This window comes from Typopeltis vanoorti, chromosome 3 (genome assembly GCF_054136105.1).
Source record: "Typopeltis vanoorti isolate ZY-2024b chromosome 3, IOZ_Tvanoo_1.0, whole genome shotgun sequence".
Taxonomy (NCBI): Eukaryota; Metazoa; Arthropoda; class Arachnida; order Uropygi; family Thelyphonidae; genus Typopeltis; species Typopeltis vanoorti.
Genome location: NC_143551.1, coordinates 117,469,947 through 117,496,215, shown reverse-complemented (window position 1 = coordinate 117,496,215; position 26,269 = coordinate 117,469,947). Strand labels below are relative to the sequence as shown.

The window sequence follows — 26,269 nt, the reverse complement described above, 5'->3', positions numbered from 1 at the left end:
TCAACGAAGCATGGAGGATTTGGACTAGTCTTAAAATTCTGCTATTTGAGCAATATAGCTTCAAAAATCCATAAAATATTGCAAACTAATCACACATATGCAGACCTTCTCCAGTACTACTTGGGTTTGCATCTTCCCCTGTTTGGAGTTAATGATTATAATGATCCAAAAGCTGAGATCGTTTCAGAATTCTCCAACACTCTGTGCTTAACACTAAGACTGCTAAAACACTCTGGAATTGACATTTTTTCCATTAATAAAGTAAAATTTGGTATAAATAAATCTTTAATCTCTTTGGCTGTGAAGTTCCACAGTTAGGTACTGACAACAATATTTTGTTTCATAACTTGATGAAGTTCCAAGTGTACCCTAACAGGAAGGATCTTGCTTAGAGAATTGCATATAGCCGTCTTCCAGTCAATGCCATCAAATGGAGTACTTTAACATCGGAGATCCAATCTGTGACATATGTTACCAATTGGAAACAGTAAACATGCATTCTACAGCTGCTCTCTTGCTCTGCGTATTTGGAACAGATTATGTAATGTGTTGGGCATGCCACTATTTACAACAGAACAGGTTATTTTTTTTTGCAATACCAACCACCTGTCAGCAATGGGAAGAGAATTTGGATTTTTATAATTAAGGAATTAAAATATCATTTATGGAAGGTCAGAAAAAACATGGATTTGAAAACCAGCAATGTGACATCCAAATGCTTCATAATATTGTATTGTGGAAATTTTATTGTTCAGTCAGACGTTTTTTGTATTTAGAAAGAAGCATTCTAGGAGATATCAAATTTATCACTAGATGATGTAGACCATCCACATTAAGTAATATTCACCAGGGGGAGATAAAATTCTGTCTATTCTTGCTATGAGAAGTTTTTTAAATAGTTCCATTCTCTTAATTCAATGTAATCTTATAGTCAATTGCAGAGATGACTGGAGAGCAATCCCAGGCAGAGAAGGCCAACTCAGTCAACTCAGAAGGTCAAGGCGGTTAACCCAGATGGGGCTAACCACCTGGGTAACAGTCATCTTTGCGCTTTAGTTTCAATTGGTTTTTTGGTTGCTCATCTATATGAGATTGGTGAAAAAAGGAAAAATGATAGCCTTTGGCTATGTGATGATATAAAAGAGCTGAGGCCTTTTCTCCCTCTCTGATGTTATCTATCTGTCTTTTTTTCTCCTGACGCTATCAGGCTCTCTTGCAACCGTATACTAACTACTCTAGGCCTATGACGAGCAACCTTTTACTTTTTCATCTCAATAAAGGTCGAAACCGATCTGGGTAGTGGCCCTTTCCATTATGCATTGCATTATACACTCCTGAAAGGATGTGTCTATGTGCTTTGTATTATGGGATACATACTAAGGCAAGTGATATGAATTCATTATTCTCTATATACAAGTAGCTCAGACGTGAATATATTTCACGTGCAAAACTTTGTTTTGCTTACTTGGGAAAAGAATTAAAACCAGGTATATAAAATTTCTTATATATATATATATATATATATATATATATATATATATAGAGAGAGAGAGAGAGAGAGAGAGAGAGAGAGAGAGAGAGAGAGAGAGAGAGAGAGAGAACTTATTTAATTGAAATGAAGCTACCCTTATATATATATATATATATATATATATATATATCAAAATTGCAGGCCTATATTATTTAAAATTTCTAAATAGAAATTATGAAACCGAGGCAATCGTGAAATTATATTTTATATATTAGAAGGAGTAAGTTTTGAGATATGTCGGTATTTTTTTTTTAAGATGAAAACAGTGATTACATTTTTTTTTCCAATTTCATAATGGTGTCACAAAATAGTCTTAACTTTCAAATAACACAAAAATACAGAACCAATGTATAAGATAAAAGTTCAATATGAAAACATAAATAAATAAAATGATAAGACTCAGAATTTATCATATGTGATATCGAATCCTTTTCATAATTAATAACATTATCAAAATGATTTTGTTTTGTAAATGGCTTTACCTAGCAATTGAAAAAAACAACAACGAGTATTAGAATTCATTTAAATTATCCAACTTCATGTACGATATTTAACTAAATTCTGTGGAACTGAACACTCGACTAATTTTGTGCAGTCACTGTACCCATATATTTAGTGAACCAAATCAAACAAAATTGGTTTGATTTGTCTCGTGTTTTAAATCATGTGTTTTTCCTATTTGCCACCAGAGGGCCTACAGATTAGCAAATCGGTGTCCGGTTATTTGTTTCCGTAGTTGCAAACACAGATCACATGCCCGTATGTCATCAGATGTGTACGTGTGGCCTTGGAAAACGCTAGAGCTGATTGTCAAGAAGTTCTTTTTAATGTTTTATTGTGTTACTTCCCCCCGCCTCTCACACACACACACATCACCAGCCTCGCTGAATGACGCGATTTGAAGCTTCTTTATTACTAATTTTAACTTGACATTGACAACAGAAATAAAAACGTTTCCGTCATCCATCAAAAGTTTTTAATCAGGTAATTCTGCATGTAAATTGTATTTTGTTTAAATATATTTTAGTTGCTATGCCCATAATATCGTATCTTCATGTTTGTTAAAGATATTTTTTTGGTTGACGAGAATTAGACGTTCTTTTAAGAAATTTCTTATTAAGAAATTTTCATTTAGTTATGCAAATTAGGAATTTTTCGGTTGACAAGGTTATCGCATATTAGGAATTCCAGGCAGTTTGTTTTTGTCCCTAGTTTTTTGCGGTTTAATTCAGAAATTTTGTATAAAATCATGAATCTCCTGATTTTAATGATATGTCAATAAAATCGTTATTTCAATATATTTCCATTTCAGTCTAATTTTGAAGAGGTTTGTTTCGTCGAAAATTCCCTCTTTTTATGGAGGATACAACTGAAAACCATTTCGCAACTCTGGAATTTCTGTCTCGGCAATGTAGCTGTGCTTCAGCCTTCTGTGAAGCAGTTGCACCAACTGTCGACACCAAAACATTTTCCTCCCTCCCCAAACTGTTAAAGAACGAACTAATTCATTCTTTATTACATTTCTCACATCATAAACTAATTGGTGTTGTCAGAAATAAGAAACGATTTCGTAATGCGACATTCAGATCTCTTTCCATTGTGTTTTTTTCCCTCCTGTCTAAAACTTTTCATCTTAATATTGTGCGATAGAGCAAATACCTTTCATTTTTATTCGTTCCTACAAGGAAATAAATTACGTGACGTACAGTGGCAGGTTGCATCCAAAGTAGTAACAGTTCCGTTGGTGCCCTGTGACAGCATTAGTTTCTCAGCATATTTAGGTCATCTTTGATGAAATAAAATACTCATACGGCATGGTCATTGTCGCTTCTCAGTGAAATTAATCATGTGTGTCTCTTCTTTATTACAGAATTATCTTATCCCAACCTTAGGCAACAATGGCTGCCACTGAGTCTGTCCAATCGTAGAAAACTTTCATGTTGGCAAAAAAGAGAGTGTAGCCTAATCCGAAAGTTGATTTGTGCTGACGATACAATAATATTTATTTAGGAATTTATTAGGAACATCTCCCCATTTTGGTAAATGGGAAGGTGTCCCTAATAAAGTGGCCACTTGGAGTATCTGTTGCCAAAATATTAAAGACATAGATATATTACTTTCTCAATAAGATGAAATGACATCGTTGATCTCTGCATAACCGTATTTAATTTAATTGATAAATTTTTTATTTACTTTTAACAAATTTCATGGAAAATTAACCTTTATTCTTCACCTAGGACTGCCTTGAGGTGTGCTTTGATGTTGGCCTCCAGGGAGAATTCCTCACGTAGACTGATTCAGTTCATTCTACAAGTATTCAGTGGGGTTTAGATCCAGCTCCGAGCTAGTCGATTAGCGGCATGTTATTGTTATCAAACCAAGTCTCTCTCTCTCTCTCTCTCTGTGTGTGTGTGTGTGTGTGTGTGTGTGTGTGTGTGTGTGAGCGTGTGTGTAACATAAAAATTGTCTTTATGAAACAAGGATTGCCATTCACCATAGAGTTTCATAAGTGTGTCGAGTATACAGTTATTTAGGACGTCGAGTATACAGTTATTTAGGACGTGGAGGCACACCTCGAAACACCAGCAGAGCAATTCCTCATCACGAATAAGATTCCTGCATCCTCACTACCGGACGTCTACTATGCTTTAAGTTGGGATAATGCATTCCTCCCATCCCATGAGTTGTTTCGGCCATAAATCTAAATCAGCCACCAATCTTCATCTTATGGAAGTAGACCATAGCGATATTCGAAGCATCAGTCGTTCCCTTCATCTTTTTCTGGTTTAAGCGCTACTGTATCGTTACTGAGCATGAACTCTTGTTATAAGGGGGATTTATGAGCCACTCCTTCCCCATGGAAGTTCATTGCCTGGTTTCATACCCTGAATTGCATCCTCTCACACCATTCGCACCTTCACCTACTGTCCAAAGAACTCTGTGTGTGAAGATTCTTGATCTTTCAGGGTGACATTAAATTTACCGTTTCTATTACCATTCACGTTCCAGTTTCTTATAATTTCTACATTGTGTTGGAGGAGTGTTCAGTCTCAGAAAGCAGTTTAAGTTGTTAAATTTTGTCATTTTAGTTCATATTGAATGCAGTATTTACTGGCAAGTCCCTTATATACGTTTACTCCAATAAAGCCATCTACATCATTTGCATAATCGCTATTTGCAATCATATCTGTTTTTAACGCATGGAGCGTTCAATAATTTTGGTTGCATAGTGTAGACTTCCTCTGCTTTCCACAGCGAAAAGTGAAAAGCATTATGGCGTAATGGTGCAACTATTTTTCAGACGCACTACTTTTTTTAAGAGACGACGCATTTCATCTACAAGGTCGTAGAGGGAGCAGCATGTTTTTCTTTTCTTTTCTTTTTTTTTTTATTTCAGTGTGTGTGTTCCTTCCTTACAAGTGAAACAGCTAAAAGTCCAATTTCAGCATTAGGAGCACTGGTGCATTTTTCAGGGGAAAGAATATTTCCGACGAAGGTATCTTAAAATGTTACATCAATGTATAGACTACATAAATATTACCAAAACATTGGACTTCCTCACCGATTTACTCAAATAAGACGCAAGCTAGCGAACTAGAATCACATTGAATAGCACACAAAACACATTACTAAACAAATATGTTAATGAATAAGGAAAAAATCCCGATTTTTTCATCTTGACCAAGAAATGAACAAGACATCTAGCTCATCGATGAAATAAGGTCCATCAGCTTTCCTTACACGACGTTTTTTTTTTCAAGATGGAGAAATAATATGAATTGTTACTCTATGTGTGTGTGTGGGCGTTCAGATAAATAATTTTTATAGAGCGGTCTTAATTTTCCATTTAAGTGGAAAATTAGAAGCCTGTTGAAATTAAGTTACCGAGTTACAAAAACAGTAAGAATCATTACGGTTACCATAGCTACGGGAAAAAAATTCAATTTAAAACGAAAATACATCGCTATTATGAACAAAAGAAACAAAGCTTAGAAACAGGGTGTACGTTTTTTCAAAACTTTTCGCCAGGATATCCACTAAAGAAAAAAAGAAAGAAACGATGTTTATCCCATTTTCCACTTAACGGTTATCATCACAACCTTCTTTCTCTGCTGTTCCTCTTCCCAAACAGGAGCATTGAGGCCGACCTACTGTAATGCCTTCTCCTCCACTGCATGTCGTCCAAGCGTCCAAAACGAAAAGGAATTCAGGGCCGTACCGGCGCACGAGGCTCTTGCTGGGGGCCCCGAAAAATTTGGCCAAGTTAAAGGCCCAAAACAATTAGAGAGGGTTATAAGGGATATATTTATATATTTCAATTAGGGAATTAGGGATATATATAATATATATATATATATATATATATATATATATATATATATATATATATATATATATTTTATGTGGGTTTCCACCCGCGAAAGATTATTAGTAAACCAGTAATACGTTTTGTACCTTTGGCGGACTAAGGATTTTTGATATGGTTTTTTTTTTTTGCACATTTTCATTTATTATTACATACTTTGGAAATCCTGCTGTATTAAGCAAACATGGAACCTTTTCAAGCGTAATGGCATTCATCTACCAAAGACAATCATAAACGTCCATGCCCACGGCGGTATTCGAACTCGCTGCCTGTTGATTGGAGAGCTGGTCCATTAACTACTCAGCCAATCATGCCAGCAACTTGTCAACATTTCAATATTGTCATATCTAATGTTTCGTTTTTCTAAGATACTTCTGACAGAATCAATTCATCTAGATCTTGGTCTTCCACTCGGTCTTTCCCTCCACCCCCTGCTATTTTGGCGTTCAACACCTGTTTTTCTAACCTTTCCTCACCCATTCTATTTAAGTGGCCATACCACCTTAGATTAGCTCTGCTGACATATTTCTAGAATGCTTGCGATTTCAAGTCGCTTCCTAATTTCATTTTTAATATGATTCTGCCATTGACGTCATTTATTCATTCCTCTAATATTTCTCAGAATTCTTATATCTGTCTGTAGTCTTTGATCAAGTTGACTTCCTACAATACCAGCTTTGCTAATTCTGCTTCCTGTTTCATTATATAATTTGTAATCTCCACTAAATATAAATTGTGCGTAAATAAACAGTCCTACTTCTTCTATAGGTTTTCCATTCAGGATGCAGTTGTTTCTGCCTATTTTCATAGTTTTAGTCTTTTTATTGCTGATTTTCATTCCAGCAATAAAACGACAAATTTCTTGAAGTAGTTATTCAGCAGTTCAATTAGATCTGGAGACCTACATTGGTTGTGAAATACATCATCATCATGCCTAAAGCAATGCGATCTATATAGATGATGAATAGAGTGGAGATAAAGTGCACCCTTGTCTTAGGTTGTCTCTTTTATATACGAATTCTTGCAGTTAAAACAATCCACTTTCTCTAATAACTTTGCGAAGTAAGAATAGACATTTATAGGACTCTTGCAAATTAAAGCATTTTTGATTACGTAGATTTAAAAAATGGCAACTTATATCAGGACAAATAAATAAATACAAAATAGTAATGAAAGATAATCCATCTTAACAATATGTTGATAACTGAAAATTGTAACTTTTTTTTTTTTTTTTTTTTTCAGGGAAAGATACCAAATGGCAGAAACACAGAATAAACCTCTGTATCAAGATGTGGACGGCTTTTGCATATCAGCAGTATTTTTAGCCGATGTTTTTCGTTCAGCTGTCAAGTACAAACCAAGATCAGATGATGTTTTTATCGTCACCTATCCGAAATGTGGAACAACCTGGGTATCGAACATCTTAAGTCTGATCTTTAGAAAAGGGGAAATTCTTGAAGACGTAACGGAGATATTCCAAATGATCCCGTACTTGGAAATTACTGGACCAGAAGGTGTTGAAAACATGCCCAGACCGGGCGCTATTAAAACTCATTTACCATTCCACTTAGCACCGTACTCCAAAGAAGCCAAATACATTTACGTGGCCAGAAATCCCAAGGATTGTTGTGTTTCTTTTTACCATCACACCAAGTCAATTCCTGGTTACGGATTCACTGACGGAAAATTCGACGATTACTTTGAACTTTTCATTAATGCAGAAGTGGATTACGGAGATTATTTTGATCATCTGTTATCTTGGTATGCGCATAAAGACGACCCTAATGTCTTATTTATTACGTATGAGCAATTGAAAGCCGACATCAGAAGTATCGTTTTAAGGATTGCGAAGTTTTTGGGAGAAGAATATTTCGATTATCTGGAACAGAATCCTAAGGCTTTAGAGAACATACTGTACTACAGCAGCAAGGAATATATGAAGGATGTCGTCAATAAACAGATGCAAGCCATGTTGACGATGCCCAAAGAGGAAATTCTTAACCATCCGAAACTTCCCAAGTTTATGAAAGAGATGTTGATGAAATCTGTTGATATTCAACAGCCTCCTTCTGCCCAACCGAAATCATTCGATTTTATCCGGAAAGGCGTTGTTGGAGATTGGAAAAATTACTTTTCTCCAGAGCAGTCTGAACGGATGAATGCCAAATATGTCGAGAGGACCCAAGGAACCGATATTCCTGAATTGTGGAAGAGTTGCATGGAGGTATGATTAAATGGATTAAGGGTAGCGATTGTGAAACCAACCAACCTCTTGTAACGAGGCTAGTAATTCAAATTGTTTGGTCTTTTCAAGAAAGAAAAAAACATTTCGAAAAAAAAATAGATCGAATCTTTTCCTATTTTTTCTACTGATGTTACTCTAACTGAAGTCAATAAGGATGTTTTGTTTTTAAAACATGTAAGATGAAGTTGAAAATAAATAATGATTTTCCAGTGTCCACTCTGATTTGTAATTTAAATGTTACACTGTGATAATTATGAAATAATCTATAATAAAATAAATTCTTTGAACTTCCACATTGGAGAGAGAGAGAGAGAGGAACCTCCGTAGCTTAGTCGGCACAACCAATGTCCTTTGAAAAGTTTTCAGCTTTTACATTCAGGGAATGTAACATTAATATAAGTGTTTGCGTGCCAAATTTCTTTCCCGATTTCGGCAATTCCTATGAATAGTATGCTCATTATAGTTTAAAACGAAATAAATTAATTACATTAGTTTACAGTACCGCCATGCTTCGCTGATCCGCACAAGAGAAAACGAAATTAGGAGATACGGAGAATCGGTGAAAGAAGATTCGCAAATTCAATACACTTTTCTAAACAACAATGGGTCCCATAAACATCTATACCAGGGAAATTATGTTCTCCTGTGTACTCCCCACAAGGCTCCTTTCCATTATAATTCCTTGAAATTTGTTGTAGTATTAAAGACGTAAAGTTTCCATTCATTAAGTAATCTTTAACTGAATCTATATCAGTCGCTGTTTAAACTCAGTCTGTATACTGGGAAGCGAATATAAAATCCTCATGAAAGCCAAATATGGTAACTAGAGCTTGTGACTGCATCACTAACTAATAGAATAGGAGTACTGAATTACAATTTTTCAGAGAGGTTGATAATCCTGCGGAAATTAAAAGCAACCATTCAGTATGAACGCGTTTTGGGCATTTCTAATTTCCTGTTACAGCAGTTCTTAACTTGGAGTAACTCTTCAATCCAATAATGATTTTCTTTTATCTATTATAAGTGAAAACTCTGCATTTAAGCATACAAAATAATCCTAACGAAAACCAAAAAAAAAAAAGAGTTTTTATTTTCATTTTGGGCAATAGGAATGAGTAATTATGATTATTATTTATTTGTTTTTCTAACGGGTTCGACGGATTCCCGAGTTAATCGAACTCAGACACTTGCATGCGGATTTTTCGTCCCGTAAACTCAAGAAAATCAACCGTAGAGCTCACACTATTTATCAGACAATAAATATAGTGTTAGGATTGCGGACCACGAAATGGCGGAACTTGTCATCCGCTTCTCTTCACCAGATGCTGTATATAATTCGTGATGGTCTTGAGCTAGCTATCTCTGATTGGCCACCGGTGGATATTGAACCGCCCTGCCCTCCTCCGTCAGTCTTAAAAAATTAGAAAGGGCTAAAAACGGCCTCGCCAACTCCCTATAAAACGCGAAATATAAATAAGCGGATTTATTTTATTTTTATTTTTTTCTGAAGTTATGCGAGCGCATACGCATACCTTCCAAAAATATACACGAATCTATTAGAAATTCGTTCGTGTCTCGACGAGTTCGTCCCTAAACTGTCAGATGATTTTGATAACGTTCACTTTTGAAAATGTAATATATGGCTCTACTTCCAGTTGTGGAAGTACAGCCCTACATTACATTTTCTGTTATGGAGGCTCCTGTTCCAGTTCCTGTAATGTCGGCTCAGCAAAATTCCTTCTATTGAGAAATTCATCTTCTTCTCCACTAATGCTACCGTAAAAATAACTTACGAAATCTAGGTTTCACAAGTTATTTTTAAGGTAGTGTTAAGTGAGTTAATGATATTAGGTGGTGATATTTTATTTTTAGAGAGGGTCCAGTGAAAGATTTGTAACCGAATACGGTCTGTAGGCTGTATTGGGTTCCACAAGACTAAGTTTGAGAAATGATTTCCGTGACTGTAAGAAAATGAAATAAATAATAAAATCATTACAAATTAAAAGTTTGGTAAGACATAAACAGTAGAATCAAAACTGCTTACTTCCAGAATCAGGATGTCTGACAGCTTTATTTATTTAGACTAGAATATGAAAGGTTTTTTTTTTTTTTTGTGTATGTGTTGGGGGTTGGGAAGTATCGATAGCAATGCATATCCTCTCACCATGAACAAACAACATTATTAAATAACTGGTTTCATACTATTATTTCTTAATAGATAAATAACAGTATGAAAGAAGAACTACAGCACAGAAACAGAAATCAACTCGCAAAAAAAAAAAAAAAGAGAATAGGGCTATCGTAAAAAAATTGAGGGCTGAAGGGTTAGAAATCCAGTTAAATAAAAAGTTTTGGTAAGCTTTTTTATTTTTGTTGTTTCGTTTTCAGTTGGCGTCGATTTTTCAAATTACTTGCTAATTTTTAAACAAAAATAACAAATTTGCGAAAATTGTTCTGGAATAATTTTGCAGCCTGGACGGCTTGGCTGGCCGAGTGATTAGCGTATCCGCTCTCCAGCCAAAAGGCTGAGGGTTCGAATCCCGTTGTTGGCATGGATGTCTGTGAAGATACTAGTGTTGGTGGTCGAAGGTAGTGGCGTTGGTATAGATGAAGGTAGTTGCGGTTGGTGGAGACGGAGAGTTATAGAGCAGGTACCTTCCTTCACTGAGTCCTTGGACTCCATGGAGGGTTATATAATAATAAAAATAAGACCATGACGAAAATATGGTATGCATTTATATTATGTATTCATAGATGTTCAAAATGATTTCATATGAATGAGTTATTCATGATTTTCGTAGTCCGTCGTGAGACCACAGTTCTGCTTTTTTTTTTTTTTTTTTTGAGTGAAGCGACTTAAAACACCGTATAAACATTTATTTTTAGAGAATTTATTTGCATATTTTTGTTAGAAATTACCATCAAGTAATAAAATATTCACATTAAATACTAAGAAGACAGTATATTACATACTTATTGAGATCGAGAATATAAAATTAAAAAAAGAAAAGAAAAAAAGAATTCAAAACGATCACTGCAAGTGATTTTTATAGCAAAAAATTTTCACAGCACTATATATCTGATAATGGTTTTGGTTGATGTCTATATAAGTGTTACGTTATGTATCCATAGCAACAGTCAGTTCAGTGGGTACACAATAGTCATTGATGTATTACATGCAGAATTTGTTGTCGCTGGTAGATGCGAAGCTTAGTAATACAAATAAAACAGAAGGCAGAGATAGATTGTGTGTCATTGTGATATTTAAAGTGAAATTACACCAGAATGTAATTAGCGAATAAATTTAGTCTTTTTATTCATTTAAGGATAGGGAGGCTAATAGCGATATAGGGGTGTTTTCGTGTGACAGTCAAGATATCGTATTTTGAGCAGTGTGGCCATGAATTTCTTCATTTATTTTAATCTTCAGTGATTAGACAACGAAGTATTGTTTCGATATCTTTGTTACCTATTACACCTTTGTTTCGTTGATAATATCACATTTTACTTTCATTATCTGTTTCCTTATCTACAGTGACTTGTGTTTTCCATTATAAAATCTTGTCTGTTGTAATGCCTTTTTTGTCTAGTTTTATTGTACTGTGCCCCGAAAGATTAGTTTTTTAATACCGTATATGGATAATATTTTTAGTTTTAGTAAACCAGAAGAGATACAACACATGATATTTATATTATGGTTGTTAGGATTAATTAATTACCATATTTCTATAAATCATCATCATGCGTATCAAGGATTTAGGCCTAGCATGGCCTGTTCCGGCCTTAGAATTCATCGTTTAAGAGGCGTCCTGGTTTTCTTTTTCCTGATGGCTTGTACTTTAAGGCTTGTTTTGGTAATCTTTCTGTTTTCATTCTTTGAAGGTGTTCCATCCATTTATGTTTATATTTTTTAATTTTTTCTATTACTGGTTCTTAGTTTAATTCTTTCATAATATCTTCGTTTCTTTTGTGATCAAATAGGGTATACTTTGCAGCATTTCTCATAAACTTCATTTCTGCTGTTGTTAATCTTTGCTTGTCTTTTTGTTTTATTGTCCAGATTTCGCTTCCATACATTAAGACCGGTAGGGCTAATGTATTGTATACTTTTAGTCTGGTTTGTTTTTGAACTAGGTTTGGTTTAAATACAGAGTTAATTACACCTGTTATTTTTAAATATTTTGCAATTTTTACGTTTATATCTTTTTCATTTTCATATGTGATCATACATCCTAGGTAGTTAAATGAATTCACCTGTTCTAAGATCTTGTTATCTAATACTATTTTAGTTCTTGCTGGATCTTGTCCTTTAAAGGCCATAGTTTTTGATTTTTCCGTTGATATTATCATACCATAATCTTTAGATATCTCATTTAAATTTAAAATAGCTTTCTGTAAGTTATCTTCAGAATTTGTAATTATTATTTGGTCGTCTGCAAAGACGAGAGTGTTTAAGTTAACTGTAGGTGAAAGTTTAATTCCTTGATGTAAATTTTTACTCCATTTTATTATTATTTCATTTAAGTAGATATTAAAGAGTTGCTGAGAGGAGATATCCCTGTTGGACCCCTTGGTTTATCTCTCTCATATATGATATCTCGTGATTTAATCTTATTTGTATTTGATTATTTTCATATATACTTATGATAGCTTTTAGGATATTATTTGGTATTTGTCTTTCTTTTAATATGTTAAATAATATGTTTCTTTTAACTTTGTCAAATGCTTTTTCAAAGTCAATAAATGCAATATGTGTTTCTAAATTATATTCTCTTCTTTTCTCTATTATTAATTTTAGGCAAAAGGCCGGATGTATATATGATCGTCCTTTTCTAAATCCATTCTTTACTTCTAGAATAAAGTTTTTGGAATATTTCATTAGTTTGCTATATAAGATTCTGCTATATATTTTTTAATTTAGTATACTGATACCTCTATAGTTTTTAGGGTCATCTCTATTACCTTTTTTAAAGATAGGAATCACAATTGCTTTTTTCCATTCTATTGGGGGAGGGGATACCAGTTGAGTAAATTTTATTTAAAAATAATAAGCGTTTTCTTTTTAATCTTGTTCCTGCGTATTTATATAGTTCTGAACCTAGCTTATCTTCTCCAGGTGATTTTCCGTTTCTTGTTTCTTTCAGGCTGATTTCTAATTCTTCTTCAGTTATTTCCTTTTCATTTTCGTTAATTGTTTGCCAGTTGTCTTTTTTAAAATATTTTTCTGTCCACAGTTCTGTGTAGTAATTTAGAAATTCTTCTAATTTCAATTCAGTGTTCTAATTTGTATAAATATGGTAATTAAATTTAAACTTTTTCCAGTATACTAAATTCTGAGGATATAATTATAAATTTCAAATATTATTAACAATAAATATATGATTTATTATAATTTTCGAATATTAAGCATAATGTCATTGCCTGAGATATGATTTTAAGTTTCATAAAATTTATTTATATATTTTTTTTTTTTGTATTCTTTCAGTTCCTTTACAATTCGTTACATTATTCTTGGTTTGAGTGATTCTTTAATTCAGTTTTTCAGTTTCGTCAGATAAGGCTTTTCAGCTAGTCTCAGAGGAAGTATTATTATCGATCTCAACTTCCTATCTGCTGAAACTCTCCAAATAAACTCCAGCTTGATTAGTTTCTTCTAGCTAAATCTCATCACACCAAAATGCATGACTTTGCATTTACTAAAATTGAACTGACATCCATTTTCACGTGGTCAAAATTCCAGCCAAATCAAATCACTCTGCAAGTGCTGCATGTCAGCCACATTATTGATTGCCTTGCTTATTTTTGAAAGTAGTAAATAGCTGTACGCCTCCTGTCAAATCTTTCACAAAATCATTAATGCAAAGACTAAATACTAATGGACCAAGGACTAATCCCTAGTTCCATAAATCTTGCAGAATTGCATTCCTCATACTCCACGTTTTGATACCTGTCAGTCAGCCATTTCCTTATTCAAGCTAACCGTTTATAATCCAATCCCATATCCACCAACTTATATAACAGCCTTCCATACCGTGTTCTGTCCAAAGCCTTAGCAAAGTCTGAAAGTATCATGGTGTATCCATTCTCTTTGTCTAATTATACCGTTACATTATTATAAAATGTGAGCAAGTTGCTTGACCTTCCCTTAGTAAACATGACCTTCCCTTAGTAAACCCATCCCGATGAATCCATTTCGCTATCCAAACTTTTACCACATATCTTCCAAAATCTTCACGACTCCTGAGATACTGATAGACAGACAATAAGATACATCTGTCCTTGCACCACCTTTGAGCGATGGGATTATCATACATTCCTTCCCGTTCTTGTGGAATATTCCCTGTGCTAAGACTTAAATTATGCAACCAAGTCAAAGGAACAGCCCCGACCAACTGAGCACACTTTTAGAATCGAATGTACCCGTTACACTCGTGTGTATATATCCGCCTCTGAGAGGACTTCTGAACTGCTAACAATCTGAAGCCGACAAGTATTTATTAAGGAGACGCATTCAACCCCTTTGTTCTTAACACTCCTTGTATTTGTGTACAGACATAATAAATTACATCCACGCTATTTTGTATAATCGCCTTTGTAATCACTTCGTGACCAAGTTAAAAAAAAAAACAAAAAAAAAACATGAGATATTGATTCGTATGTAATGCTTCACTTATGCAAACATCCTTGCATACACTTGATAAGTTCGGACAAACGAACACACGATCAACTTTTCATCATTAAGCACATTCGCAACATTAATACAGTTGCATAACTTAGTCCCACTAACGCAAAGAATCTTACCCTTCCTCCCATCGTTATCTAATTTCGATGATCCGAATTAGGTCTCATATCAATAAATAATTTCTACAGACTCCGATGTAATATTCTCAAAAAAACTAATTATTCTAAGGAAAAATTCAGTTGATTGTTAAATTCATTAAATAAAACAATCACCTGGATTAAAGATAATTTTTCCTTTGCAGATATTTCTTAACACATTTGGCGTTAAAATACTTGATGTTGAAGGCAACAGTAAATCTGAAATCGAAACTTATAATATTTCTAATAATACTTTCCACTGTTTTTCATAACGCTTCGTTTGTACAACGCAGAACTTTGGACATTGAACGCCCAAAGTTCGGATATTATGAAAAACTCAGTCAACATTATCAAAGGTCGAAATCAAACTTCCTTATGCTATCATGTTGTAGGAGTTAATTTTAAATGTCATTTGGTTCACTTTGACAAACTGAGCGAACAAATTAAACAAGTTGTTTAAGATGAGCAACATTACAATAGATTATCATAAATAACATCCTCTCCATCCACTACAGGAACCTGTAATTCATGCAAAGTTAAAATAATACAAAATAATAAAACTAGGTTTAAAATGATACCATCAGTTATTTGAAATATCATTTCAATTAAGATGTTGATTCTAAGTGAAATAAGATCAGCCATTCGAAAATTATACAATATAAGTTATGTAATCAATGTTGTTTATTTTATTCACAATTTATTACAATTTGTCATTTAAAATTCCGAATACTAATTAACCAATACATTACACATTTAATTTCAGAGTTCCATTATTTTATAACAATCTTTGCTGCATCCTGCATACTACGCTCATTCCATATACTTCTTCCACAGCTCATACAATTCTGTTCCTCCCAACTTTTCTTCGCACTTTTCATCAAGGCGTCGACTTTGTTCCTGTGAAAAGTGACTTCTCCAATCGCCCACAATTCCTTTACGAATGAAGTTCAGACTTTTTGTCTCGGATGTTACTGGCATGGTGGTAACAGCTTTCTTCACTGACTCTGGAAGTTTATCATTCTTAAGAATTTCTTCTTTAGACGAAGTCATAAGGTCTTTGTAAAACTTCCCTGCTGTGTTCCTCATTTGTTTCACATCGCTATAATGAAGAATTTTTTCTACGAGTTGCGGATCTTTCTCCAGAAGATCTGAATATTCTTGGCCCAAAAATTTGGCAAATTTCAAGATCGCCCCTTTAGTATCTTCTTTCATTTCCTCGTAAGTAGTAAATAAGATATTCGGATCGTTTCTGTGTTCATACCAAGACAGTGTGTGATCGAAAAATTCTCCGAAGTCCGTCTCGCCGTGAATGAAAAGCTCAAAATAATCGTCGAATTTTCCGTCGCTGAACGCGTAGAGAGGCATCGATTTTGTATGGTGGAAAAAAGATACGCAACAATCTTTAGGGTTCCTGGCAATGTACAAATATTTCGTCTGTGGATTATAAGGAGTTAAATAGAACGGAAGATGAGTTTTAATCGCTCCTGGTCTTTGCATTTTTTCAACCACTTCAGGTCCGGTCAACTCTAGAAAAGGCGACCCCCCAAAGAATTGATTCATGTCGCTGAAAGGCGTTCCTTTGTTAAATATCAAAGCCAAGATTTCTTGCGCCCAAGTTGTTCCGCATTTCGGAAACGTAGCAATGAATACGTCGTCGTTCCTGGGTTTGTATTTCAAAGCAGCTCGATAGGTATCTGTACAAAATGTCCCAGGAATACGAAAGCCATCCACATCTTTATAGTTTGGTTTTTTAGTAACCTTAGCCATTGAAGAAGTTTGAAAAGTGCTGTACGAAAAGATTAATGGTGTTAGTGCAACTGTAAAAAAAAAGTTTTGCTACCATAATTATCTAATATTTTAAAACTTAAAAGAAATTCTACTTTCTTATTTATAAACAAATATTTTAATTTTTCTTATAAAAAGTAAGCTCTCTCTCTCTCTCTCTCTCTCTCCATTTTAGGTGTTGAGTAACAAATTACTTTTGGGGGAAAGTGACTTTGTGAATTCAGAAAATACCATTTGTGACAAGAGATGATATCTAGAATGACATTATAAAGAAGCCGAAATATTAAAAAAAACCTTTTCACCCTTTTTGACTGATTTTTTTTTTTTTTTTTTTTGTAATTATGATGCGATTTCTTCCATGTCGCAAGTGTCATGATGACACTTGCGACATTAAGAAGCTCTGACTCATTAACAACTAGGGCCTATTAACACGATTGTGGTGAAATTTGACTTTCGAATTAGAGAAATTAATGAAACCTTAAAACTAAATAAAGCATGACATGCGCAGGAAGAACATCTTCGAAAAAGGTCCGCTTTCACTTTATGAAACTTTCTCGTTTTGTGCTCTGAAGTTGTTTAACAACACATGAAAGTATGCAAATATTTTATGAAATGTCTACGACGTTAGTGTTCAAAATGATGAATTTACTATAATAATAAATCTATGACATCATTTAGCAACCCTGCCGGGATAATGACAGATAAAAGAAAATGCAACGGTTCTCGTAGTTATTGTGGAAAAGAGGGTTAAAATAGCATGCAGTTTCTCTTTTCACAGAATTTGAATTGAAGAAAAACGTGAAAGCATTTTCGTCTCTCTTGTTCACATTCAATTTATGTTCGTTTACATAATATTTGCATTTTTATTTCATTGTATCCAATGAACATCGTAAATAAAAATACTTCCGTATTCTACTCATTTTTATGAAACAGTTAATTAAAAAACAGTCTAGTTCGTTTAAAAAAAGCTAAAAATAATAAGAAATCAAACTCTTCAAGCAGATGATGCATGACAGCGGAAGTTTCTCATCGAGCAATGACGTTCACCGTCTACCGACATGAGATCATCACGTTCGTGCAACACGAGGATTCAAATCCGCAGTCTGTTGGTAGCGAGAGAGAGAGGGACGGGAGGGGGGGGGAGAGGATGTTCCCCCCACGGTGCAGAACATTTAGTTTTATATTCTAACAGTTTAAGAGGGATGTGATTACCACTACCTGGATATCCTGATTACGTAATCAGGATAAAAAAAAAAAGAATTAAAAAAAAAACATGCTTTCTGGTTTCTTTGATAGGTGGCTCATTCATAATATTATGTCAAAATGTCATAATATTCCGATGACTTAGCTGTTATTAATAATTTATATCTGATCCATTTAATGCTTTTCCTCGTTCTACAGCTTTAAAAAGATAAGATGAGAAGCTCATTAAGGGGTCTTGTAAAAATAAGTGGTGTCCTTCATAGGAGGACTGTGGTGAAAGTTTTGTTTGTTAATTGATATAACATTCGTTTCGAGTCAAGGTAACAAAAGTACGACTTCATTATACTTTTGTTAATACGCTTTTAATTGTCACAAAATATTGAATAGCTGTTACAAATATCGTGCTATTAAAGTACACCTCTTACAATACTAATGAAGATCCATTGTCTTATTGCAAAAGTAAAAAAAGATTATAAGATCATCGAAAAAACCCACGTGATTTGTCTCAGTTTATTGTCGCTATCGTAAGAAAGCTATCGCCTATTCTGTTCAGTAGATAATTTTTGAAGATAAGCAACTTCATATATGTGATAACGCTATATATATAGTGTTGTCATTATTGTTTGTACAAGTCACGTTCTTCAGCTGATTGCAGTTCGTTGGATTAACGCCAAAGCAAGCAAGACTATTAGGGCGAATATATATATCAGACAAGTGGCGTGTTCTCGGATTAATTTACATATTATGTAAGAAGAAAAACATTCCAGATAGAAACAATGTCTGTCATACAGAAATCCAAAGCTTTGAAACAAAATCGAGTCGTAACTACCTAATACATCACTAGAAGGTGCTCTGTGCTCGCATATCAGCAAACGTTATGTTGTCCATATTGTCGTTTTATTTTTCTGTCAAGTGTTTATTTTAATATCAAAATTTTAGGATGTCACGTCGTTATTTTATACAATAATACGTAATTTGGGGGCTAAAATGCAATAAATGATTATTTTGTACATATTTAATATTCTGTTAGCTGCACATACCGACCACTGAATTACAAACATTTTTGCACTGGTCAGTAAATCGTCAATAGCGTTGATCCCAATGGGAAAAACAAAGGATCTTTTGGAGTTCAATAAAGGGCTTATCGTGGTGTTCGTCTGGCTTGAGTCACGATTTTATAAACTGCAGAGCTTACTGGTTTCTGAAAAGGTGAGATATGTCATTTGTTTAATCAGTGGAAAAATAACCAAAATCCAAGACAGTCTGTCAGGAACGAGATTGCCGTTGTCAGAGAAGGCTTGTACAGATAAACAGAACTTCATGTGTTGTAGCAATAGACCGAAGCATTTAATGGAGGATGTTCCTGACCCATATCTCGCCGAACTATGTGCAGAGAATTGAATAGGATCGGTATTGGCAGTCACATGCCTGCACGGAAACAACTGTATTATAAATAAAAGTTTCTAATTCGGTGGTCGGTATGTGTATAACATATCGCTTAATTAGTAATTTCCTGCCCCCAATTCAGAAGAATATTTGTTTGATGAGCTTGATTCAAACGCAGAATGTTTGCTAATAACAGCGTACATTTTCCCACTACGCTACGAGATATCTTACCTATCGACAGTGATGTTGTTGTTGTTTGGGATTACGGACGAAGCAACTAAGGCCAGGCTTCCAGATGAAAAACCGGAGTTTCAGGGAAAATAAAACTTTCCTCCGCCATATGATATCGACGAACTTGCCACCAATTAGCTGAAAATCCCCTACAGGTTTTTTGCTTTCTATACAGAATTCTACCTCAGGTCTTTCCAACCAATGTGCATCGTCGATACTGATTACGCTCATCGATAAAGCAGGATATTCAAAATTTCGCCACCTGATCCCAACTTCCAATGCCATGGTAGATTGTCATACTTGTCATATTTGTTTATTATTTCATTTACTTATAGATTTAGTGGAATTATTACATCAGATCTATCGATGTCAATAAACGAAACATGCTACCATCTACACCTATACAAAAACACATAATATACAGAGAGAGAGAGAGAGAGAGAGAGAGAGAGAGCAAATGAACGGACACAGTGAGTCATGGCTCCTATTTTATGCCAGCTTTTGGTTACTGTCAGACCGTGAAGATTACGTTGGATTTGATTAGATTGACATTGGAAATGAAGTCTTTACTAAAAATTGACTTAAAAAAAAAATAAATAAATGCTAGCAACCACAACAATAGTTGCGAGTTATTTACAATTAGCACTCTTGGGTCACTCAGGCCATGAAGGGGGGGGGGACGTACAGTTTACAGCATTCTTATTAAGGGAAAAAATCCTAGTGCATTATTAAATGGAACCTTATGTCGACTACGGTGAAAGTAAAGAGAACAACAACAACAACAAAAAAAAAGCGTTCAGCTTTCTCAGTGTAATATCCCCCCCCCCCTCCCCTCCCGAAGCTATTTTTTCGGATAATTTTAATTAGTCTTTTTGTATATTATTATTATTTTTTGAATGCACAATACATCACTGCATGATAAACTGATTAACTTGGTTTTGAAGGTGAGTTGCATTTTTTAAAATACTCATTTATATTTGTTGTCAACATTTTGCTTATTCATCCCCTTATATCCTAAAAAGTCACCCTTGAGATGACAACAAAAACATATCCGTGATTAATAAATAATTTCAACAGATTTTGTAACATCATTCCTTGGATGAGTTATAGGATTCTGTAACTTTTTTTTTTATTTGGAAAATAAAAGTAAAATGTTTCAATATATATAATGAAGATGGAAAAAAAAACGGTGAAAAATTTATATATGGCGTAAAAAATCGAATATGTATATATATGATTTTGAAAGGTCGTTAAGCAATGATGAAAAAAAAAAGAGTGGAAGAGTTTCAAAACTGTATATAAATAAAACCGTGCTAAACTAATCCTATATCTGCAGAAAGCTTACTTGTCAAATGAAAATTCGTGCTCTTAAAAACAGTTTTTAGCATACCTCTTCTTTTTTTTTTTTTAATATATCACTCTCACGCAGGAGATGTGGGTTAAGAGCAGAGTGATAGGTTGAACCAAAGGGACGGCTGTTCCACAGAATTGAGTTAAATGGAACCTTATCAAATGCTTAGGAAATGTCCATTGCAACAGTTCAGGTTTGTCCAAACCTTTCCAATGCATGTGTTTAGAGGTTGGACAGCGTTGTCACTATGGATCTTGATAGGCAGAATTTGTAACTGTATTTTTATTTTTATTTTTTATTTTTTTGAATCGGCTATATATGGTCTTGCTTCCATGCAGCAAGTGTGGCTGCCAGCTGCGTGTAATATAGCATAGATGTTAATTCAGGAGCATATCTTGAGCGCCATTGATGGTTATCATCAGGACAAGAAGCCTTTTTTGATATCCAGATTGTCCAAGATTCTTCTGATGTCTTTCTGCAGAAGGTCACGGGTCTCGTGTGATGTAATGTTCCATGTAAAGAAGGACACGGATTACGTTGGTAACGTTGCAATATTGCCATTTGAGTGCTAAAGAGGAGGGAGTACAGAAGGACAAAGTTGCACCCAACACATCTTTTGTGAGGCACCAAACACACACAGCTACTATTGGCATAGGTGGTGTGTTTTCTACATTCAGTCATTTCAAAGTCAGCTTAGCCCAGTTAACGATGAAATTGCAAGTGTTGTAATGCTACAGTACAGGCTGTGAGTGAATGTGAAGTTTTTTTTTTTTTTTCAAGCCACTTATCATAAGCTGCTTTCTTTTCTTGAACCTTCCAGGTACACCTAATGGAAAAGTTATGGATTCGATATAGGATAGGGTTTTTGAACAGAATGGGGAAATAAAAGCCTTCATTCTATATGGATAACTATTGTAACAAGATCATAACAAGTATCTGGATCTGTAAAACGGAAACCATGGAAAATCTGAGATTTCTCGCTTGGCATCATTTTAATATTAAAGTAGACGAGATTGATGAATGACTCTTGCAGGAGGGCGTTCCACCAGCTATGAAACTTGAATCAGATTGTGATCTGAATTACAAAGAGGAGCGGTTAACTCAACATTGGGAAGGAGAACAGTTAGTTAAGAAAAAAAATCCAAAGTGTTAAGTTAATGGAGCGGTAGAAATACAAAAAGGTGAGATTCAAGATTAGGTGAGGAATAGCTGATCACACAAAAAGCACAGGTGCTATCCTTGTGGCGGATGGAATCATACCGAGTGTAGTTTGAATAATTGAGATGTTGTGACAAAGTTTGGGATTTGGTCAAAAACAGAAGATGATGTTTGGATGTCCCTCGGCAATGGTACACATCCTTTAAGTTGAAGTTTATCTACGAATGTTGATAAAGTGAACGTAATATTTTATAAGTTTTTTTTTCTTGCCTACATCGGACAAACTTCACGAAGTTTAGAAATTAGACAAAAAGAACATGTTGGTGATGTAAACCACAACAGAAGCATCTCTTCCGGCTTAGCACATCATTTCTGCACGTCTAACCACACGATAGATTGGCAAAACAGCTCCATGCCATATCTAGATGACGACTACAGGCATCGTGTATTTAAGGAAGCCATACTAATAACCGGCGGAAACAACAGAAATCTGGGTATAATTCTAAACAGTTCGTGGAAAAACTTGATCCTCTCTCTCAATCAATCTGAACTACAGCTAGCCAGTAATCACATTACAAGTCTACAACAAACACGCATGCGTGATAATGAATAAGAACAATAAGCCATCTCTGTCACGCGAAACGTGTAACCATAGATACTAGTTTGGTTTACAACGTTTTTTATGTTCCTTTTAATTTGCATTTACTTTCATATCTCCGTAATGCCTTGAAAAAGCCAGACAGTTTGCTGGCGAAACTGGTAGGTTTTAATAAATGTTTATTGTAAAATACTGGTCTGTATTAATAAAATTGTATTTATATTATAAAAACGACCAAAAATGTATACTTAATAAAGTTTTTTTTTAATTTTTTATTTTTTTATGGGAAATTTTGTAAAGTTTTTGAGTTTTTAAAATTTTGTGTAGATGTTTTTTGGGAAAGGTTTTTTTTTATTTATTTTAACCGCAGTGACTATATTTATTTAGCTTTCTATCATGTTAATATACCAGCATGCTATACTCTGCAAGGAACAGCATGGTTTTACTAAAGGAAGATCATGTTTTAGCAATTTGCTCATATTTTATAACAATGTTAGGCTGAGTTGGATAAAGGGAATGGATACAGTATGAAATTGTTGGATTTTTCTAAGGCATTTGATAGGATATAACACGAAAATATGTTGCATAAACTGGAGAATATGGGATTGGAATATAAACTCTTGACTTGGATTAGGGGATGTTTGAAAGACAGATATCAAAAAATGGTATACAGCGGATGTGCATCTGCCAGATTTAAGGTGACCAATGGCATACATCAGGTTCAGTCCTTTGGCCATTATTGTTCAACTATGCATTAATGGTATTAGGCAGTATCTAACATCAGATGTGCAATTGTTTGTCGATGATGCGAAGATAGGCAGGATAATAAGGGATGCTACTGGTAATCAGCACTTGCAAAATGATTTGAATAAGCTGGGCATTTGGGCAAACGGAAATGGATATCAGTTTAATGTTAGTAAGTGTGAAGTATGCACTTTGGCGTGATGAGATTTCCAGCGGCATATTATATTAGCAAGGTTATGCTACAAGATATTGAAGAGGCAAGAGATCTTGGTGTGTTGATCAATAGGAATTTGAAGTTCAAAGGTCACATAGTGAAAGTTGCCAATACAACTCAGAGGATAATTGCGATGTTGAAGCGAATCTTGATATGTAAGGACAAAGAAGTCATTTTGCCTCTTTATAAGGCTTTGATAAGATCACACCTGGATTACTGTGCGCAGATTTAGTCTCCCAGGTTCCAAGGAGATAAAGAAGCGGTGGAAAGGGTGCAAAGAAGAGCTAAAAAGATTATATCAGGATTATGGGATTTAGATTATGAGGACATATTGCGAGTATGTGGATTGCAGACTCTGGTTAATTAACAGGAGAAAGAGGGGTGATATGATAGAGGTCTATAAACTTTTATCATATCACCCCCCCCCTCTTTCTCCTTTCGTTATATGGAGGTGGAGAGAGAGAGAGAGAGAGAGAGAGAGAGAGAGAGAGAACACGGGGCATCCATGGAAGGTAAGTTTGTTCACAGGCCAGAAAGGGGTAAGAGCTAAGTTCTCTCACGGAGCAGTGAGTGAGTAGAATAGTTTGCCTTTAGGAGTAGTGAGTGCATCTAGTGTGAATGAATTTAAGGAAATTTATGATAGCTGGTTTATAGCCCCCCCCCCCCCCCTTGATGAGTTCCTGGCTCCCTGGAGGTCTCAGATAATAATAATAATAATAATTAAAAGGTGAAGAGAAAAAAGAGCAGCGGAATACTCTATGGGAAGGAAAGGACTTTTAGACATGTCACTCATACAAAGAGTATCTAGTCTCCATGCCGTAACGTCGCAGTACATTGCCGCTTTCATACCATTATATGACCTTGCTCCAGCCATGACCTGGCAGCGTAGATAGCAGAAGGATTATGCGCCAGCTGATAGGAAGCCTCCTAAACGCGTCACCATTTAGTTCAGTACACTATTAATCAGTCAGCCTGGGGGGGATCTGAATTTCACACTATAATCGGCACGCTGAGTATCACTCACACGGCACGTTGCATACAAGCAGATCCATGCTGGATTTTAATCAAAATATCCCATATATTACTTTTAAATATCAAGTAAAATTCTAACAAAAATGAACTCTTCTGTAAACATATGACCTTCTTTTTAAATTATTTTATCGTATATTCAAAAGATTAATAATAAAAAAAAAAAAATCAGCAGAATCTAATAATTTGCGACGAATACGAAAGCTAAAATTGTTTAACTTAACGGCCATGTGTTGCTCACAACAGCCATTCAACGTAAATGCACCTTAAATGCATTTCCAAGAATATGGTTTACTAATTAAAACAACTTGAATACTCAACCGGTTAGTTCAAGGACTTTTTTTTTTATATAATGTAGCCAGGATAGAATATTGACTTCTCACTCACGAGACAAAATAGTCTAGTGCGATGATGCACCACTAGCCGCTTCCCGTAACATTTGATCATGGTAATCCAAGTTGCGAACTTATTCTACCCTAGCTTAACATGACCTTCCAGACAATCGTTCTAGTCATCACATTTAAGACATCTTCTTAAGAAAGTTATATATACTTCAAAAGTCCTATATCAGTAACATAAGTAAGGGGGATTCTTTAAGGGCGTAAAATGAACTTCATAAGAACAGCATTTTTTTTTTTTAATATCTGCACACACACACACACAAAAAAAATTAGTATACCAACAACATGATTTAGCAATCATTTCATCGAATCTCCTCACTTACATTGATTTTTTTTTGTCGTTTAGTTTATTAAAGAAGATTAAAATCCACTAGTTTGGAAAATCAAATCCTTTTCGAACCGCATGCGTTCGAAAAGGATTTGATTTTCTGATTTGGAAACTTTTAAGTTTCCAAATCAGAGCACCAAAAGTATTGTGTAAGTTAAATATACTTTTTCTGTATAACTAATCTACGTTATATCATTTTGTTATTTATAATAAATGTAACACAATATTATTCAAAGATAAATTAAAAATGCGGATTGAACTTACCAGACCTCACTTACGTTTGATAACTAGTGATCTAGTCAAATACTAAACAACGCAGGAAGCAAGCAGCTCTTGGCTCAGTCTATTATGACAGAGGGGTAAAAGGTAGCATTGGTTTCCCGCTAGCTATTATTATACTTTTTTGAATGCTTTCTTATTAATGGATGATGGACATAAAGGAAATGAATTGCAATTAACAGTAGAAAGTGCTATAGCTGATAAAATAGTAGTGTTTTTTTTTTTCCTTAAAGAATTCTTATCTAAAGATGTTTACCGTCCCTGGAAAAGTGATAGCCTTTGACAATATTATCACCACATTTGATAAGTAAGTACTCGAAGTTATAGATATACATCTACTCTTCAATCTTTATCTAAATTCCGTCTGTCAGTGAATTTCTTGTAATGCATGAAATTTATGGTAATAGTCAGAGCCGGCGCTAGGGTCTTTTGTCGCCCGCATGCAATTTCTGTCTAAGCGCCCCTGTAACGATCCGGGCGTGTGTGGTTCTTTTACGATAATAAAAATTTAAATTATTTGAAATTTCTTAAATAAATATTGATAGAACAGCCACACATTGGTTCGCTAAATGAAATGAAACGCTAAATGCAGGCAGGATAA

At 34.6% G+C, this 26,269-nt stretch overlaps 2 protein-coding genes across 5 annotated transcripts; one reads left to right on the top strand and one right to left on the bottom strand.

Annotated features, from left to right (window-relative positions):
• Window positions 1-2,287: 2,287 nt before the first annotated feature.
• On the top strand, window positions 2,288-8,358 carry LOC150108500 (sulfotransferase 1E1-like). Its single transcript, XM_090415918.1, has 2 exons — window positions 2,288-2,515; window positions 7,140-8,358. The coding sequence occupies exon 2, from the start codon at window positions 7,153-7,155 to the stop codon at window positions 8,125-8,127; it is 975 nt and encodes a 324-aa protein (XP_090272044.1). The 5' UTR covers window positions 2,288-2,515; window positions 7,140-7,152; the 3' UTR covers window positions 8,128-8,358.
• Window positions 8,359-15,624: 7,266 nt separating this feature from the next.
• On the bottom strand, window positions 15,625-25,832 carry LOC150108499 (sulfotransferase ssu-1-like). 4 transcript variants are annotated; one of them, XM_090415917.1, is made up of 2 exons: window positions 25,668-25,832; window positions 15,625-16,747 (listed from the first exon to the last, which is right to left on the bottom strand). In XM_090415917.1, exon 2 carries the CDS (start codon window positions 16,726-16,728, stop codon window positions 15,772-15,774), a length of 957 nt encoding a protein of 318 aa, XP_090272043.1. In that variant the 5' UTR covers window positions 16,729-16,747; window positions 25,668-25,832; the 3' UTR covers window positions 15,625-15,771. The 4 variants fall into 4 exon arrangements, with proteins under 4 accessions (XP_090272043.1, XP_090272041.1, XP_090272040.1 ...); XM_090415915.1 differs by having other exon boundaries at window positions 15,625-16,778; window positions 25,654-25,831; XM_090415914.1 differs by having other exon boundaries at window positions 25,654-25,831.
• Between the last annotated feature and the right edge of the window lie 437 nt (window positions 25,833-26,269).

Excerpts from the sequence above, each read along its gene's own strand:
- LOC150108500 (XM_090415918.1), top strand. The coding sequence starts at position 7,153 with ATGGCAGAAACACAGAATAAACCTCTGTATCAAGATGTGGACGGCTTT.
- LOC150108499 (XM_090415917.1), bottom strand. The coding sequence starts at position 16,728 with ATGGCTAAGGTTACTAAAAAACCAAACTATAAAGATGTGGATGGCTTT.